General features: G+C 36.6%; 1 protein-coding gene across 5 annotated transcripts in view; it reads right to left on the reverse strand.

The window, feature by feature from the left end:
* The window catches only part of Stag1 (STAG1 cohesin complex component), a 369,238-nt gene that overhangs the window by 95,211 nt on the left and 255,797 nt on the right, over positions 1-18,230 (reverse strand). For all 5 annotated transcript variants that reach the window (XM_074059901.1, XM_074059900.1, XM_074059903.1 and 2 more), the window contains one exon: positions 5,226-5,333. In XM_074059901.1, the coding sequence (XP_073916002.1) occupies positions 5,226-5,333 (108 nt within the window). The remainder of the gene's footprint in view (positions 1-5,225; positions 5,334-18,230) is intronic.

The raw sequence follows: 18,230 nt of genomic DNA on the forward strand, positions 1-18,230 counted from the left end.
AAAATAACTTCAACCCCAGGATACTCTACCCAGGAAAGCTATTATTCAAAATAGATGGAGCAATAAAAGTCTTCCATGATAAGCAGAAACTAAAACAATATGTGACTACAAAGCCACCATTACAAAAGATTCTGCAAGGGATCCTACACACAGAAGGTGACCCCCAACTTAACCATGAAAAGGCAGGCAGCACCAAACCACAGGATAAGAAAAAGCAAGACAGTAGAGAGTAACCTCAACTTAGGTACACACAATCAAACCTTCAAATAACTACAAGTAAATGACAGGAATCACCACATACCTATCAGTACTAACACTTAGTGTTAATGGACTTAATTCACCCATCAAAAGACACCGTTTGACAAAATGGATTAAAAAGGAAGATCCAACAATTTGTTGCTTACAGGAGACTCATCTCACCGACAGAAATAAGCATAGGCTTAGGATGAAAGGCTGGAAGAAGATTTACCAAGCCAATGGCCCCTGAAAACAAGCAGGAGTAGCAATACTTATCTCTGACAAAGTAGACTTCAAACCTACATTGATCAAACAAGATAAAGAAGGACATTCCATACTAATAAAAGGGGAAATAGACCAAAAGGAAATAATAATCATCAATCTGTAGGCACCCAATGTCAACGCACCCAATTTCATCAAACATACCCTGAAAGACCTAAAAGCATATATAAACGCCAACACAGTGGTTGTGGGAGACTTTAACACTCCATTATCATCAATAGATAGGTCATCCAAACAAAAAATCAATGAAGAAATCCAAGATCTAAAATATGCAATAGATCAAGTGGACCTAGTAGATGTCTACAGAACATTTCATCCAACCTCTACACAATATACATTCTTCTCAGCAGCCCATGGAACCTTCTCCAAAATAGAACATATCCTAGGGCACAAAGCAAGCCTCAGCAAATATAAGAAATTAGAAATAATACCGTGCGTACTATCTGACCACAATGCAGTAAAAGTAGAACTCAACAACAAAAGTAAAGACAAAAAACATGCAAACAGCTGGAAACTAAATAACTCATTACTTAATGAAGAGTGGATCATCGATGCAATAAAAGAGGAAATTAAAAAGTTCCTGGAAGTCAATGAAAATGAAAACACAACGTACCGGAACCTATGGGACACAGCTAAGGCAAAAACTGCTGGGAAAACTGGTTAGCAGTCTGCAAAAAATTGAAACTAGGTCCATGTTTATCACCCTATACCAGTATTAACTCAAAATGGATCAAGGGTCTTAATATCAAACCCCAAACTCTAAAGTTGGTACAGGAAAGACCAGGAGATACTTTGGAACTAATAGGTACAGGCAAGGACTTTCTCAGCGGAACCCCAGCAGCTCAGCAACTAAGAGATAGCATAGACAAATGGGACTTCATAAAACTAAAAAGCTTCTGTTCATCAAAAGAAATGGTCTCTAAACTGAAGAGAACACCCACAGAATGGGAGAAAATAGTTGCCAGGTATACATCAGACAAAGCACTGATAACCGGAATATATAGGGAACTTAAAAAACTAAATTCTCCCAAAACTAATAAACCAATAAAGAAATGGGCAAGTGAACTAAACAGAACTTTCTCAAATGAAGAAATTCAAATGGCCAAAAAACACATGAAAAAAATGCTTACTATTTCTAGCAATAAAGGAAATGCAAATTAAAACCACACTAAGATTCCACCTCACCTGTTAGAATAGTCATCATTAGAAACACCACCAACAACAGGTGTTGGCAAGGATGTGGGGAAAAAGGAACCATCATACATTGCTGGTGGGAATGCAAACTAGTACAACCACTCTGGAAAAAAATTTGGAGGCTTCTTAAAAATCTAAACAAAGATCTGCCATATGATCCAGCAATACCACTCTTGGGGATATACCCAAAAGACTGTGACACAGGTTACTCCAGAGGCACCTGCACACCCATGTTTATTGCAGCACTATTCACAATAGCCATGTTACGGGAACAGCCAAGATGTCCCACTACTGACGAATGGATTAAGAACATGTGGTAGTTATACACAATGGAAGCCATGAAGAAGAATGAAATCTTATCATTTGCAGGTAAATGGATGGAACATCCATCCTGAGCGAGGTTAGCCAGGCCCAAAAGACCAAAAATCGTATGTTCTCCCTCATATGTGGACATTAGATCAAGGGCAAACACAATAAGGGGATTGGATTTTGATCACATGATGAAGCGAGAGCACACAAGGGAGGTATGAGGATAGGCAAGAAACCCCCCTCCAAAAAAAAAAAAAAAACTAGATAGCATTTGTTGCCCTCAATGCAAAGGAACTAATGCAGAAACTTTAAAGCAACAGAGGCCAATAGGAGAAGGGGACCAGGAACTAGAGAAAAGGTTAGATCAAGAAGAATTAACTTAGAAGGTAACACACATGTACAGGAAAGCAATGGGAGTCAACTCCCTGTATAGCTATCCTTATCTCAACTAGCAAAATCCCTTGGTCCTTCCTATTATTGCTTATACTCTCTCTTCAACAAAATCAGAGATAAGGGCAAAATACTTTGTGCCTGGTAGCGAGGGGGAAAAAGGAGAAAGGGGGTGGGGGGAAGAGGGGCAAAAGGACTCAAACATTATATGCATATGAATAAAAGAAATTAAAAAAAAAAACAAAACGAAAATAAAGTAGATCAACTAAAAAAAAAAAAACCAGATCAGATTACCAATCTATTTCAAAACAACTGTAATCAATGTGTTTGAAGGTCAAAAGATGTTTGGATCTGAAAAATTTCATGTACTTCCACCATATATAAAATATAGAAGAAAGCTTTTTTTACTTTTGAATAGTCAATTCTCAAATATTTATATAAAATGTAAGCACCACTATCATCCTGTATAATTGAGATCAGAGCATGTAATCTTAAATTGAGTTCTATTTTCTTAAATATTGACTTAGTCATTTAATTATAGCATTTAACCAAATGTTTGAGCAGTTAATTATAAAAATTCACATTTATAATCTTCATTACTTCTTGCATTCTTTTATACTTAATCCATTATCTAGAAATAGTTACTCTCGAGCCCAATTTTACTGTTTTTGGTAAAAGGACATTAATAGTACATTTAGAAAACTTTTTTAGTAACAAAACTTCTAAGAAGTCAAAACTTCTGGCTAAGAAAAAATTTGAAAAATTTAATTTGCTATACAGATTTCTTCTAATTAAAAAAACTGCTAAAGTTCCCTTATTTCTAAAAATTATTCTGGGTAAAAATGATGGTAGCAGTGAACAAAGATAAAAATCCCTATTGTAATAAAACTCTCACTCTAGTGGCTGGAGATAAACTAGAGAACTATACACTATCTCAGGTATTTCAACAGGGACAGGAAAATAGCATGTTTAAACATGCAGGTCAGAATAGGTCATCCAATGAGCAGAATGAAAATATTTTCAAGTAATATAAAAACAAACCAATCACTAGACGAAAATGACGATGGAGAATTTAAGTTATTCCACTGGAAAAGGCACATGGGAGAGTTAGCATTAAGAGTTTAAGTTAGTTAAAAATGTATTTAACTCAATGGTTTAAGGAGTTTCTTTTTCGAGTGGCTTTCAGAAAGGTAGCAAATGGAAGATATGAAGATCCTTGATAACTAAAATATATGAAGTTATATAATTTACATATTCCACACGACTGATGTGTGTCACAATGTCCAACTTATTGGCTGAGATGGGGTCTTGCTAAATTTTTGCTGGGGCTAGCCTCAAACCGTGATCCTTCTAACCTCTGTCTTCCAAGTAGCTGGGATTACAGTTATGAGCCACCAAGCACAGCTTCCATATGAATTTTCATGTAAAATATTGCAATCAAAAATTGTTTGGCAAATATTTCAAATAATACAGATAAATAAATATATCCAAGGTTTTTTTCTAAGTAAAATTCTACAGTTTATGATCTTGTTCTACAAATAACCTCTTTAATTTATTTTCTCTTTGAAGTTTGTTGAAAAGTTAAGTAGAAAATATTATTCTAATTAAGAATAATCCTGAAAAGGGAAGTGAAATTAAGATAATACATCTTGATACTGAAGACAAGCAACAACCCAATATACACAGATGTCGACGGTAATGGGCAATTTCAAAATGTTATTTTAAGAGTCATACTTGAGGGGCTGGGAATGTAGCTTAGTTGAAGAGAGTTTGCTTAGTATGTGTGACAAGCTCTAAAGTCATGCCTGAAAATTTTGACTTTATTCCTCTTGATTTTCATGACCAACATGTCCTAGTAGCTGGCTTTCATTTAAGAAAGATTTAAGAAAAACAACTTTTCCCATTTTGGGTAATATAACTGAGTAGAGAACCCGTTCTTATTACAGCATCAAAATGCAGATACCGGATAGAATGTAAGGCCCGTTGATTATCCAAATGAATCATCCTTGTACAATAGTTGCCCTGTGCATGATTTACAATTGTGCTTCAGCACAATCACAAATCAGTACATGTAAAGAGACTTTTATGTTCACCTGCCAATACTCAAAGTCATTAAGTTAAAACCATAAACAAACAAAACCAAACAAAACACACAACCAAGAATATGTTTATATTTTGAAAATGAATTAATACAATAAATTATAGAACATACACAGTAATCCAAAACCAAAAATGTATTTTATAAGTGTTCATGTTCATAAGGTCTCATTAATTCCATGCTTTACCAAAAAAGAGATGGAATATAAGAAAATCAAATTGTAACTATATATATAACTTTCAGAACCACTACCAAGTACTGATTAAAATAATCCTCATCCCAACAGAATGGGGAAAAAAAACATTCCTTTTGAAGGTGATACTGTTTCACTTTTAGACTACATATGTTGAAAAGGTAAGAAATGGGTTCAGATTTTTAAAATGGGAAAAAAAGCCTAGTGAAATGAAATATTACCTGGGGAGTTTAAACATACTTCATGAACTTCCCCAATCTCTACTTACACTCTCAGCTGAGAACTACCCTTTCAGATATCAGGGAAAAGGAACGCATCACAAGGAATATGCCACATATCACTCTCAGGGCCACAGTTCATGATCTATACATACAGGCTATGAGGCCACAATAGTCCACAGAGTATTGTGAAATGGACACTTTCAGCACTGTTTCTAGCCAATAGCACTCTCTTATACTAATTCTAAAATAGCAGCAAAACAATATACAAAGGAGAACCTGTTTTTAAAGATAATTGACTTACTTTTTGTGAAGGAACTCTCCAGCTGCCACAGCAACAGGGCGATGTGCTGAATACACCAGATGGTAAACATTCTCACAGTCTTCATTGGAAAGGGCTTCTTCGCTTCCACTGAAAAATTCAGAAAGTAACATCTGAACCAAAACAAATGTTTATTTTCAGCTCTACCACTATTTAAATTTTGTAGAGTTCATCATAAAAGCTGAAAGCACACAGATTTTAGTTAGCTCCTTTATCTTACTTTGAAAGTAGTATTTTCCTTTATACTTGCTATATAAAATTCAGGAAATACAAATAAAACATGAAAATAATATTTACCAATTCTTCTATGAACGTATGTCCACAGACAATGAATATCAGTGCCTTGTCTTACATTAGTCCAAATTAACTCAAGCTCCTTAAATATGTGTAAGATTCCTATTGGTATTCTCTGGAAATGTATTTGTCCTTGTCTCATAGAGTTAAATTATTACACGATATAACTCTTCTTTCCAAAATTATGTCTTTAAAACCATATTTCATCACAATATTTATAGTATTATTTACCCTTCTTACTAAACTAATGGATTCTGTAGTTACAGCCATTCCTTTACTAGCACAACTTTTCTATCACTCCATTCATGTTAAGTTTGTGTCACTGCTTGCTCAGTTGGCCACCAATGTGTCTTTTAAGAAGTCTATTTTCTCAAAAAAGGAACATTAATTTCCTCACTATTAAAATGTCTTAGCATGATTGTAGATTAACAACGAGATGGGATATAGATACAGGTCCTGACGACACATATGAGTATAAGCTTATTCCCCACACTTAAACTTGGAGATGCCTTTGAAGCTAGAAAGAGGTTGAAGAATCAGTCAAATAAAGAAAATTAGAAATATCCTGTCAGGCAAAGAAGATAGCTGTATCACAATGTGAGAGAGAACTATACTTCTGATAAAAAATAGCTGGATGTCACAGATAGCAGACAGGCTAGAAATATTTATTACATACTCTTCTTTCTCCTCTGCAATACTTGTTCCAATACTGTTAGGCAGAAAAATAGCATGGTGTGAGCAGGTAACAATATGATTATCAACAGGTACTGGTAAAGTAATAGTGGGTGTAGGCATGAACTAACTATCTACTTCACATCCTTAGCATTATACAATTACAACTGAGGGATATAGGCTTTGAAACTGACAAGGAAGAGTGACAAATTCAAACCAGAGGCTCAGGACCTAGAGGTCCTGAAGCTGAAGTGGTAAGAACATTTGCCAGGGAGACCCTGGGTTCAATGCCTCCAGTTCCATAAAACAAAACCAAACCAAGAACAAAAACCAAAAGAAGAGGCTCTTTGAAGTACAAGTATCTCTATCCATGCCTAAGTCAAACTCCCTAAGTTATAAAGAAAGACACCATGCTAAGGCCCTTCATCAAATTACGTATCATCAGTCCAATGAAATAACACTTCCAGGAGAACAATTTAACATAACATCTCAGGAATCAAAGCTCATAAATTACCATACTGGAGGCTGAGACAGGAAGATGGCAAGTTTGAGGTAAGCCTAGGCTACATAGCGAGACCCTATGCCAAAAAATAGAAGTAACAGATGGACAGAAAAACATACAAATAAATTTTATAACAGGATGTTAAATGTGACTTTACTTGTCATTTTGGGAGTTTTAAAAGTAAGACCAGATCCTTTCATGCAGGTGCTATAATAGAGAAGCCATGTTGTGATTTGCATTATCCAACAAAGTAATAAATAAGATGCTGGGCAATATCATCAGTAGACAGGATTTCTTTAAATAGAAACATGTCAGAATATTGTGATACTCTGAAACTTTCATTAAGCCAACCTGGAACAATACATTACAAAGGAACCATGAAAACTATAAATATCCCTTACAAAGAGGTTTATAAACTGGTGTCTGGTGTAGGGATTAAAGAATTTTAAAAGTAAACGGCTGACTGGAGAGTCCATGGAAGCAGAGTAAGAGAGAGCTACAAGGGAGTGAGTAGTACTTCATTCATAAATGGTCTTATTTCCTGAAAGCAATATATGGGATATTAACAACGAGTCTGTTTGAACAGCTTTAAAAGACTCTGCCTAACAGAACTACCTGTAAGTCAAACAACTCCAACACTAAAAGCCAGGGAGAAACTACAAAGTAAAATAGCCAGGAGGCATTGTCTACCGTGGAGCTCAATAATTACAAATTCCAATGTTAGAAATGAATTTGGGATACTGGAGTGTCATGAGAGAGACAACACAACTCAGAAGTCAATAGGAAGGCAAAATTTATTTCTGCCTTGTCTGGAAGGGTATACCACAGACAAAAAGTTTGGTTAGCAAGCACACCCAGTGGGAAGTCCACTGGGGTTTTTATCTCTAATGCAAGTCTTCCCCTCCCCTGAATAGGGTAAGTTTTGGACTCACCTTCTATATGGATGACTAACTGGAAAGGGGACAGGATAGGAGGTGGGCTTTGAAGACAAAGAAGGGAATGAATAACTTTCTTAGGGTATCAACTCTGGAACCAGGGCATCTAGCAGAATTTTTCTTGGCTGAGGATAACAAACCTTTGTTCTTCATAGAAATTTTTATTAGCACAGTCCATGAAGTGAGCATACGGGAACAAATTAGTGAGGAGATTTCTTAATAATTAAATCCTATGACGGAAAAGATCCAACCTAAGCTGATTCTTAAAATTTCCTCCTTTTGGATAGGTAAGACAACTAAAAAAATAGATAGCATTTGTGGCCCTCAACACAGAGAAACTAAAGTAGATACCTTAAAAGCAACTGAGGCCAATAGGAGAAGGGGACCAGGAACTAGAGAAAAGGTTAGATCAAGAATTAACCTAGAAGGTAACACACATGCACAGGAAATCAATGTGAGTCAACTCCCTGTATAGCTATCCTTATCTCAACCAGCAAAAACCCTTGTTCCTTCCTATTATTGCTTATACTCTCTCTTCAACAAAATTAGAGATAAGGGCAAAATAGTTTCTGCCAGGTAACGAGGGGGTGGGGGAGAGGGAGGGTGGTAACGGAGGGGGTGGGGGCCAGGGGGGAGAAATGACCCAAGCATTGTATGCACATATGAATACTAAAAAAATAAATAAATAAATAAAGCAACTGAGGCCAATAGGAAAAGGGGACCAGGAACTACAGAAAAGGTTAGATCAAGAAGAATTAACCTAGAAGGTAACACACATGCACAGGAAATTAATGTGAGTCAACTCCCTGTATAGCTATCCTTATCTCAATTAGCAAAAACCCTTATTCCTTCCTATTATTGCTTATACTCTCTCTTCAACAAAATTAGAGATAAGAGCAAAATAGTTTCTGCTGGGTATTGAGGGGGTGGGGGGGAGAGGGAGGGGATGGGGTGGGTGGTAAGGGAGGGACTTGGGGGAGGGGGAGAAATGACCCAAGTATTGTATGCACATATGAATAATAAAAAAAAAAAGAACAGTAACCTGATATCAACAGTTAAAAAAAAATTTCCTCCTTTTATTTACAGTTCTTTTCTTCAAATGTAGTTAGCATTAATTGACTTTTTGTTGTTTGACTGTGTCTAATAAGAGGAGACTGTCTGATTAAGAGATGGGAGTCTGTTTGGTGAGTGTGGTCTCAGTCTTAGGACAAGCTCTCCCATATATGGTATGATATAGCACCCTACTGTGGACATTAATCCTAACACAGGTGGGTATGTATATCACCATGCCTTTTTCTTTTTTTTATACCATTGTCTTCTTGGATTAGTAAATGGATCATCTATTCTTGAATTTTTGGCTAATTTATTTGTCAAGGTAGTCAATACTTATAAAGCTTTTGTGGTAGTGACATCAGGAGCAGTGTAACTGGGGATGAAAGTACAGCCCTGACTTCCAATCATTACATAAATTACTCCCTTTTCGGCTAGGATCATGTCCAAAGCCAGTCTATTATATAGTGTATCCCCTCAGCCCTGAGGCCACTGCAAAAGGATTATCTCCCCTGAGGAGGAGGGGGTCCTCCATTGTTCCCAAGGTGAAGTGAAAATCCTGAGCAAGCCCCCACGTTGTTACAAATGAATGCGGCATATGGGGTATCACAAGACAAACAACAAAACTCAGAAGTCAATAGGCAAGGCAAAATTTACTTCTGCAGAAAGATGAACCACAGACAAAAAGTGTGGTTAGTGAATACAAGTGGGAAGTCCACTGAGGTTTTTATCTCTAATTCAAATCTGCCCCTCCCCTGGATTGGGCAAATTTTAGGTTCACCATCTAAAGGGTTGACTAACTGGAAAGAGGAGAGGTCAGGAGGTAGGCATTGAAGACAAAGAAGTTTAAAAGTTCAGGGAAGCAATAACTATTTTAGGGTATCAACTCTGGAACCAGGGCATTTAGTGGAATTTTGCCTGGATGAGGATAACAAATCTTTGCTCTTAATAGAAACTTTTATCCGGTTAAGCAGAGTCCATGAAGTGAGGCTATGGGAAGTAAATTAGTGAGATGCTTTTTTTACTGATTAAATCCTTTGACAGAAAAGACCCAACCTAAGCCGATTCTTATATCCAAGATCAGGGAGAAATCTGTAAGGAATCCACAAATGGATACAGCTAAGAGAGCTACAACTGCACCATTTAAATTAGTCATTTTCTGTGTTTATTGCCCCCAATGAAAATGCAGGAAAAAAAACGTTAAAAATAAACTTTTGAAACCAGACAGACTATCCTCTATGTTTACCATGTCACCAGGATGTTTCAGCTAAACAAGGTCTGAGACGGTTAGAAAACACTCTTAAATGAAGTAATCTACTTTACTGACATAATCTGGAAAGAGACTGAAATAATTACTATTCACTACAAATATGGGAAGAAGAAATATCAAAAAAAGAAGAACTGAGCTGCATAGGTGACTAACTACTGAAAATAAACAAGGAACACAGAAAGGGAGGTGGAGAGGAGAAGGAGAAGAAAGGGAATGGAAAGGGAAGAAGAAAGTGGTGTTGGGAGAGAAATATTCTCCTTAACATCTCAAACTCTAGATATATCAATAAGCTGATGAAATTCACATGGAAAATATAACTACAGGGCCTAGTATTTTTAAATCGATTTTTAAAGGAAAGACCTTAACACAAGTGATTAGGAAGAATGGTATAGTAGGATAAAATGAGTATTATTATAAAGATGTGACAACTCATAAACACAAAGATACCCAGTATAAATTAACCTATAAAAGAAAGTAAACAATTGTAGGTGGAGACTTAAACCCTCTTAAAAGAATAGAGGGTTTTACCCCTCTTATAACAAACCAAACTACAGATAATGCAAATAATATAGTAAATAAATGCAAAGTAATGAATATGAAAATAAAAACATACAACATAGATATTATTGCTTATATTTTTATATGCACTTAGTACTTTTTTGTAGTTCTAATGATTGAACCCTGGCTTTGTGCATGCTAGGAAGACCTCTACTCCTGACCTAAATCTGCAACCTTCCTATTTAAAACATTCAGAAAATTGACCAAGTCATTCAGAACATATTCTTAGATGAATAAAATAGAAAGGACCACTTTATAAAAATATGTTAACTGTGGGGAACAAAAACATAAGCAAATATTCTAACAAAACTGGGAAACAGGTGGATCCAAGATGGCGACAAGGGCGCAGAAACAGACAGTGTGAGCTCTGTGACTCCAAAACTTCGCTGAGACGCTGGAGCCACAATTGGTGGAAATAAAGCAGCAAGGACAATCAAAACTTTGACATTCTGAATCCCTAGCCCGTGGAAAGCTTCTCCACGCCATGTTACACTGAGAAAACAGGAGGGCTGCCATGCTGCCAGACACTGGCTCCAAACCCACTTGGGAGATGGTCAGCAGACCAAACAGGTGAGCACCAAGCATCATGCAGTATACCCCAGTCACCCCTAGGATAAACCAGCATAGACCCCTGGGCAGAATGACCTCACCCCCTCACACACACAAAAAAAAAATAACCGAAAACTAACACACAGCAGAGGGACAGAATTGCTGAAAGCACACTGGAGAAGGGGGAAGAGGCAAGAAGCTGATCTTGCATAAACTTTCAGTAAACAAAGGCTGGAAAGGAAGAAGGGCAGACAGCGGGCAGGTGATAAGCCGCTGCCTGAAATAGAGAAAGTAACGGTCCACAAAATTCATCTCCTGAGCCAGTGAGCAACATCCAAACTCAAACGACATTGCAAAATTGAAAAATTATCAGCAAACCATCAAGACATACTGACAGCAGGGGGCCAGCTGACTGACCACTGACCTTGCCCCAGAGAAAGGGGGTGAGGCAAAGGAATAAGCCACCAGTAATCAAGCACAGTGAAAACCCAACTCCAAAGCAGGACAGCTGTGGGCTACACAGCTGATTCTGGAACTTAAGGACAACATACAAACTCAAACTGCCACACACCACTGAGGGAGGAGCTGACAACTAGCTTCCTCTAAAAGACGAGAAAAAAAAAAAAACTAACACTACCCAACCACCTGGTGAGACTACAACAGAGCTTCTGCTTAAATACCAACACCAGGATTGGATGCTGGAGGAATAAACACTAGAACTTAAAATAACACTGAAATTCTACTGTTCCTGAACCAGGCAATAACAATCCACATGGTAAGAAAAGGCAAGAAATAAAAGAGTAACACTGATTCAGCTGCACATATCAAACCCTTAAACAACAAAGACAACTAAATAACAGGAATCACCACATACCTATCAATATGAACACTGAATGTTAATGGACTTAATTCCCCCATCAAAAGACACCATTTGGCAAACTGGATTAAAAAGGAACATCCAACCATCTATTGCTTACAGGAGATCCATCTCATCGACAGAAACAAGCACTGGCTTAGGGTGAAAGGCTGGAAGAAGATTTACTAAGCCAATGGCCCCCGAAAACAGGCAGGGTAGCAATATTTGTCTTGGGCAAAATAGACTTCAAATTTACATTGATCAAACAAGATAAAGAAGGACACACCACACTAATAATAGGGGAAATACACCAAAAGGAAAAAACAATTATCAACCATATGCACCCAACGTCAATGCACCCAATTTCACCAAACATACTCAGAAGGACCTAAAAACATACATAGACTCCAACACAGTGGTAGCGGGAGACTTTAATACCTCTCTATCACCAATAGATAGGTCATCCCCCCCAAAAAAAAAGCCAAAAAAAAAAAAAACACTAAAGGAATTCTAGAACTAAATCACACCATAGATCAAACGGACTTAGCTGATGTTTACAGAATATTTCATCCAACTGCTGCACAACATACAATCTTCTCAGCAGCTCATGGAACCTTCTCTGAAACTGATCATATCTTAGTGCACAAAGCAAGCCTCAGCAAATATAAGAAAACAGAAATAATCCCATGCATTCTATCTGATCATAATGCATTAAAACTAGAAATCAGCAACAAAAACAACAGTAAAAACCACTGAAACAATTGGAAGCTGAACAACACATTGCTCAATGATCAATGGGTCATTGATGAAATAAAAGAGGAAATTAAAAGGTTCCTGGAAGTTAATGAAAATGAAAACATGACCTACCGGAACTATGGGACACAGCAAAGGCAGTCCTAAGAGGAAAGTTTACAGCCATGAGTGCATATATTAAAAGGTCAGAAAGATCTCAAATCAATGACCTAATGCTACATCTAAAACTCCCAGAAAAACAAGAACAAGCAAATCCCAAAACAAGCAGAAAAAGAGAAACAATAAAAATAAGGGCTGAAATCAATGAAATAGGAAAAAAAAAAACCAAAAACAAAAAAAACCATACAAAGAATCGATGAAATAAAAACCTGGTTCCTTGAAAAAATATGTAAGATTGACAGACCACTGGCAAACCTGACTAAAATGAGGAGAGAAAAAACCCAAATCAGTAAAATCAGAAATGCAAAAGGGGAGGCAACAACAAACACCACAGAAATCCAGGAATTCATCAAGAGATGACTTTCAGAGCTGATATTCTAATAAATTTGAAAATCTTGAAGAAATGGATAGATTTCTAGAAACATACGACCATCCAAAACTGAACCAAGAGGATATTAATCACCTGAATAATCTATAACACAAAATGAAATTGAAACAGAAATAAAGAGTCTCCCAAAAAAGAAAAGTCCAGGACCTGATGGATTCTCTGAATTCTATCAGACATTTAAAGAAGAACTACCACCAATCCTCCATAAACTGTTCCACGAAATACCAAGGGAAGGAACATTACCTAACTCATTTTATGAAGCCAATATTACTCTCATCCCAAAACCAGACAAAGACACCTCCAAAAAAGGAGAACTATAGGCCAATTTCCTTAATGAACACCAATGCAAAAATTCTCAACAAAATAATGGCAAACCGAATCCAACAACACATCAGAAAGATCATCCATCATGATCAAGTCAGCTTCATCACAGGAATGCAGGGGTGGTTCAACATACACAAATCTATAAATGTAATACAGCACATTAATAGAAGCAAAGACAAAAACCACTTGATCATCTCAATAGATGCAGAAAAAGCCTTCGACAAGATCCAACACCACTTCATGATAAAAGCTCTAAGAAAACTAGGAATGGAAGGAATGTACCTCAGCACTGTAAAGGCTATATATGACAAACCTATAGCCAACATCACACTTAATGGATAAAAACTGAAATCATCTCCCATAAAACCAGGAACGAGACAAGGGTGCCTACTATCCCCACTCCTGTTCAACATAGTCCTGGAATTCCTAACCAGAACAATTAGGCAAGAAGAAGAAATAAAAGGAATACAAATAGGTAAAGAAACTGTCAAAATATCCCTATTTGTAGACAACATGATCGTATATCTTAAAGACCCAAAAAACTCAACCCAAAGACTCCAAGACATCATAAACAGCTACAGCAAGGTGGCAGGATACAAAATCAACTTACAAAAATCATTAGCTTTTCTATACACCAACAACAAACAAATTGAGAACGAATATATGGAAAGAATTCCATTTACAATAGCTTCAAAACAAAAATCAAATACCTAGGAAACTTAACAAAGGATGTGAATGACCTCTATAAGGAGAACTACAAACCCCTGAAGAAAGAGACTGAGGAAGTCTACAGAAGATGGATACATCTCCCGTTGCTCATGGATTGGTAGAATCAACACAGTAAAAATGGCTATACTACCAAAACCAATCTACATGTTTAATGCAATTCCCATCAAAATCCCAATGACATTCATCACAGAGATTGAAAAATCTCATTTGGAAACACAAGAGACTGCAAGTAGCCAAGGCAATACTCAGCAAAAAGAGCAATGCTGGAGGTTATCACAATATCTGACTTCAAACTATATTATAAAGCACTAGCAATAAAAATATCATGGTACTGGCACAAAAACAGATATGAAGACCAGTGGAACAGAATAGAGGACCCAAATATGAATCCATACAGCTATGTACACCTTATTTTGACAAAGGCGCCAAAAACATATGATGGAGAAAAGACAACCTCTTCAACAAATGTTGTTGGGAAAAGTGGTTATCTGTCTGCAAAAAACTGAAACTAGATCCATGTTTATCATCCTGTACTAGTATCAACTCAAAATGGACCAAGAACCTTAATATCAGACCCGAAACTCTGAAGTTAGTACAGAAAAGAGCAGGGAATACTCTGGAAGCAATAGGTATAGGCAAGGACTTCCTCAATAGAACCCAGCAGCTCGGCAACTAAGAGAAAAGATGGACAAATGGGACTATATGAAATTAAAAAGCTTCTGCACAACAAAAGAAATGGTCTATAAACTGAAGAGACCATCCAGAGTGGGACAAAACTTTTGCCAGCTATACATCAGACATAGGACCGATAGCCAGAATATACAGGGAAGTTAAAAAACTAAACTTTTCCAAAATCAATGAACAAATTAAGAAACGGGCAACTGAACTAAATAGAACTTTCGCAAAAGAAGAAATTCAAATGGCCAAAAACACATGAAAAAATGCTCACCATCTCTAGCCATAAAGGAAATGAAAATCAAAACCACACTAAGATTCCACCTCACCTGTTACAATAGCCATCATCAAAAACACCACCACCAACATGTGTTAGAGAGGATAAGGAACCCTCATACACTGCTGGTGAGAATGCAAGCTAGTGCAACCACTCTGGAGAAAAGTTTGGGGGCTTCTTAAAAATCTAAACAGTTCTACCATATGATCCAGCAATCCCACTCCTGGGGATATACCCAAAGGAATGCAACACAGGTAACTCTAAAAGCACCTGCACACCCATGTTTATTGCAGTGCTATTCACAATAGCCAAGTTATGGAAACAACCAAGATGCCCCACTACTGATGGATTATGAAAATGTGGTATTTATACACAATGGAATTTTACTCAGCCATGAAGAAAAATGAAATCTTATCATTCGCAAGTAAATGGATGGAACTGGAGAACATCATTTTGAGCAAGGTTAGCCAGGCTCAGGAGAACAAAAATCGTATGTTCTCCCTCATATGCAGACTTTAGATCTAGGGCAAATGCAGTAATGTTGTTGAACTTGGGTCACATGCTAAGGGAAGAGCACAAACAGGAGGAATGGGGATAGGTAAGAAACCCAAAATTTGAAAGTGTTTGATGTCCACATTGCAGACAAGTTAATACAGTAACCTTAAAGTGACAGATATCAATTATGGGAAGGTGACTGGGAAGTAGTGAAGAGGTCAGGTAGAGATGAATCAAAACGCTTTGTCTTTCTTATTATTGCTTATGTCTTCTCTTCAATAAAATTGGAGAAAAGGGCAGAACAGTTTCTGCAAAAACGCTTTGTCTTTCTTATTATTGCTTTATGTCTTCTCTTCAATAAAACTGTAGAAAAGGGCAGAACAGGTTCTGCCTGGAACAAGGCGGGTGGGGAGGAGCGGGGGAGATGACCCAAACAATGTATGCACATACGGATATATGAATAAAGAAAAAAAAACTGGAAAACAAAAGTTTCCAAAATATCCATTAACGAATGTCTCTGAAACCACTGCCTTTTCAAATTTTTAGGACACAAGCAAAGCTGTACTTAAAGTAAATATATTTCTTTAAATATAATCATTATAAAACAAGAAACAACCGAGAAGCTGATTATTTGGAAATGCATGGACAAATCTCTGATGTGATTTAAGAAGCTACAAATACAGAATTAAAAAAAAGAACTAGCTGGGTGCCAGCAGCTGATGCCTATAATCCTGTTACTTGGGAGGCTGAGATGGGGGAGGATTGCAATTTGGGGCCAGCTTCGAAAAACAGTTCAAGAGATCAGTAGCTCAAGTGGTAGATTTCCTGCGTTGTAAACAGAGAATCCTAAGTACAAACCCCACCAAAACAAAACAAAATAACCTCCCCCCAAAAAAACCAAAAAGAAAAACACAAAATTTTTTTTATAAAGTAAAAAAAGCATGATTTTTAAAATTTAAATACTCTGATTAAATTGACTGATGTATTTAAATCAATTATAAAACCCCGAAATTAGGAAAAGAATGAATACAACTTAATTCAGATATCATAGACGACATAGAAACAACAGAGAGCACTCCCACAAAAGAAACTAAAACATGATGCGGTTTTAAAAAGGGAATTTAAAGTTTTAAGGAAGAATTAATCTCTGTTACAGACTTTTTTTCTCCCCAGTACTAGAATCTGAACTCAGGGCCTTGTGCTTGCCAGGAAGGCGGTACTATACCCTAAGCCCTCAAGAGTTTGCTTTTTGAAAAGAAAAAATGGCAAGAAACTTTTCAATGTATTTTATTACCTTGCTTCTTTTTCCTTTTTTTGGATGTAACTGGGGTTTGAACTCAGGGGTCTCACACTTGCAAGTCAGGTGCTCCACAATTTGAGGCAAGCCTCCAGAACTCAGCTAACATTGTATTGAAATGGAGAAAAGCTGAAAGCTTTCTTTCTAAGACGTGGAAGAAGACAAAAGAGGTCTGTCTAGTTTCATTCAACATAGTACTAAAAATTCTAGCCAGAGAAATCAGGTAAGAGACAGAAACAAAAGACATCTAATTTAAAAGAGAAATTGTCAAACTGTCATTGTTTGTAGATGACATGATCTTATATATGACACAAAAGTATGAGAACTAGTAAATGAACTTAGCAGGATACAAAATCAACATATGAAAAATCAGTACCTTTGCTATATATGCAAATTACTGAAATAGAAATCAATTTCTCATTCTCATTCTCATTTACAATAGCACATGAAACAAAATACCTAGAATAAATTTAACAAAGGAAATAAAAGATCTTGAAAATAAAAACTATACAGCATTGATGAAAGAAGACAAAAAAAATAAAGACATCCAATTCATGGATTGGAATGATCAATATTATTAAGACATCCATACTAAACAAAGTGGTCTACAGATTCAGTGCAAACTCAATTGAAATACATTCTTGGCAAGAAATAGACAAAATATCCTAAGATTTGTGGAACCACAAAATATCCATAATAGCCACAGAAGTGTTAGGAAAAAAGAACAAAGAAGGTGGTATTACACTACTTGACTTCAAAATATACGACAAAGCTGTAATCACAGCAGCACGGTATTGGTATTAAAAGAGATATACACCAGACCAATGGAACAGAATGGACAGCCTAGAAGCAAACACAAGTAAAACTGGTTTTCGATAAAGTTACGAAGAATGTATTTTCAATAAAAGATGCTAGGAAAATTGGTTATCTTCATGCAGAACAATGAAAGGAGACTCTTACTTCTCACATGTTACAAAATCCAACTCTAAATGATTAAAGACTTTTTTTTTGTTGTAAGGCATGAAACTACTAGAGAAAAAGAGGGGAAACACTTCAAGACACTGAAATGAGCAAGGATGTTGTGGACAAGATCCTAACAGAACAGTAAACAAAGGGGAAAAGTAGACAGATAGGATTTCATCAAAATAAAAAGTTTCTGCGCTATGAAGGAGTCAATGGAGTAAAGAGACAATCTACAGAATGG

Source organism: Castor canadensis, chromosome 17 (assembly GCF_047511655.1).
Source record: "Castor canadensis chromosome 17, mCasCan1.hap1v2, whole genome shotgun sequence".
Taxonomy (NCBI): domain Eukaryota; kingdom Metazoa; phylum Chordata; class Mammalia; order Rodentia; family Castoridae; genus Castor; species Castor canadensis.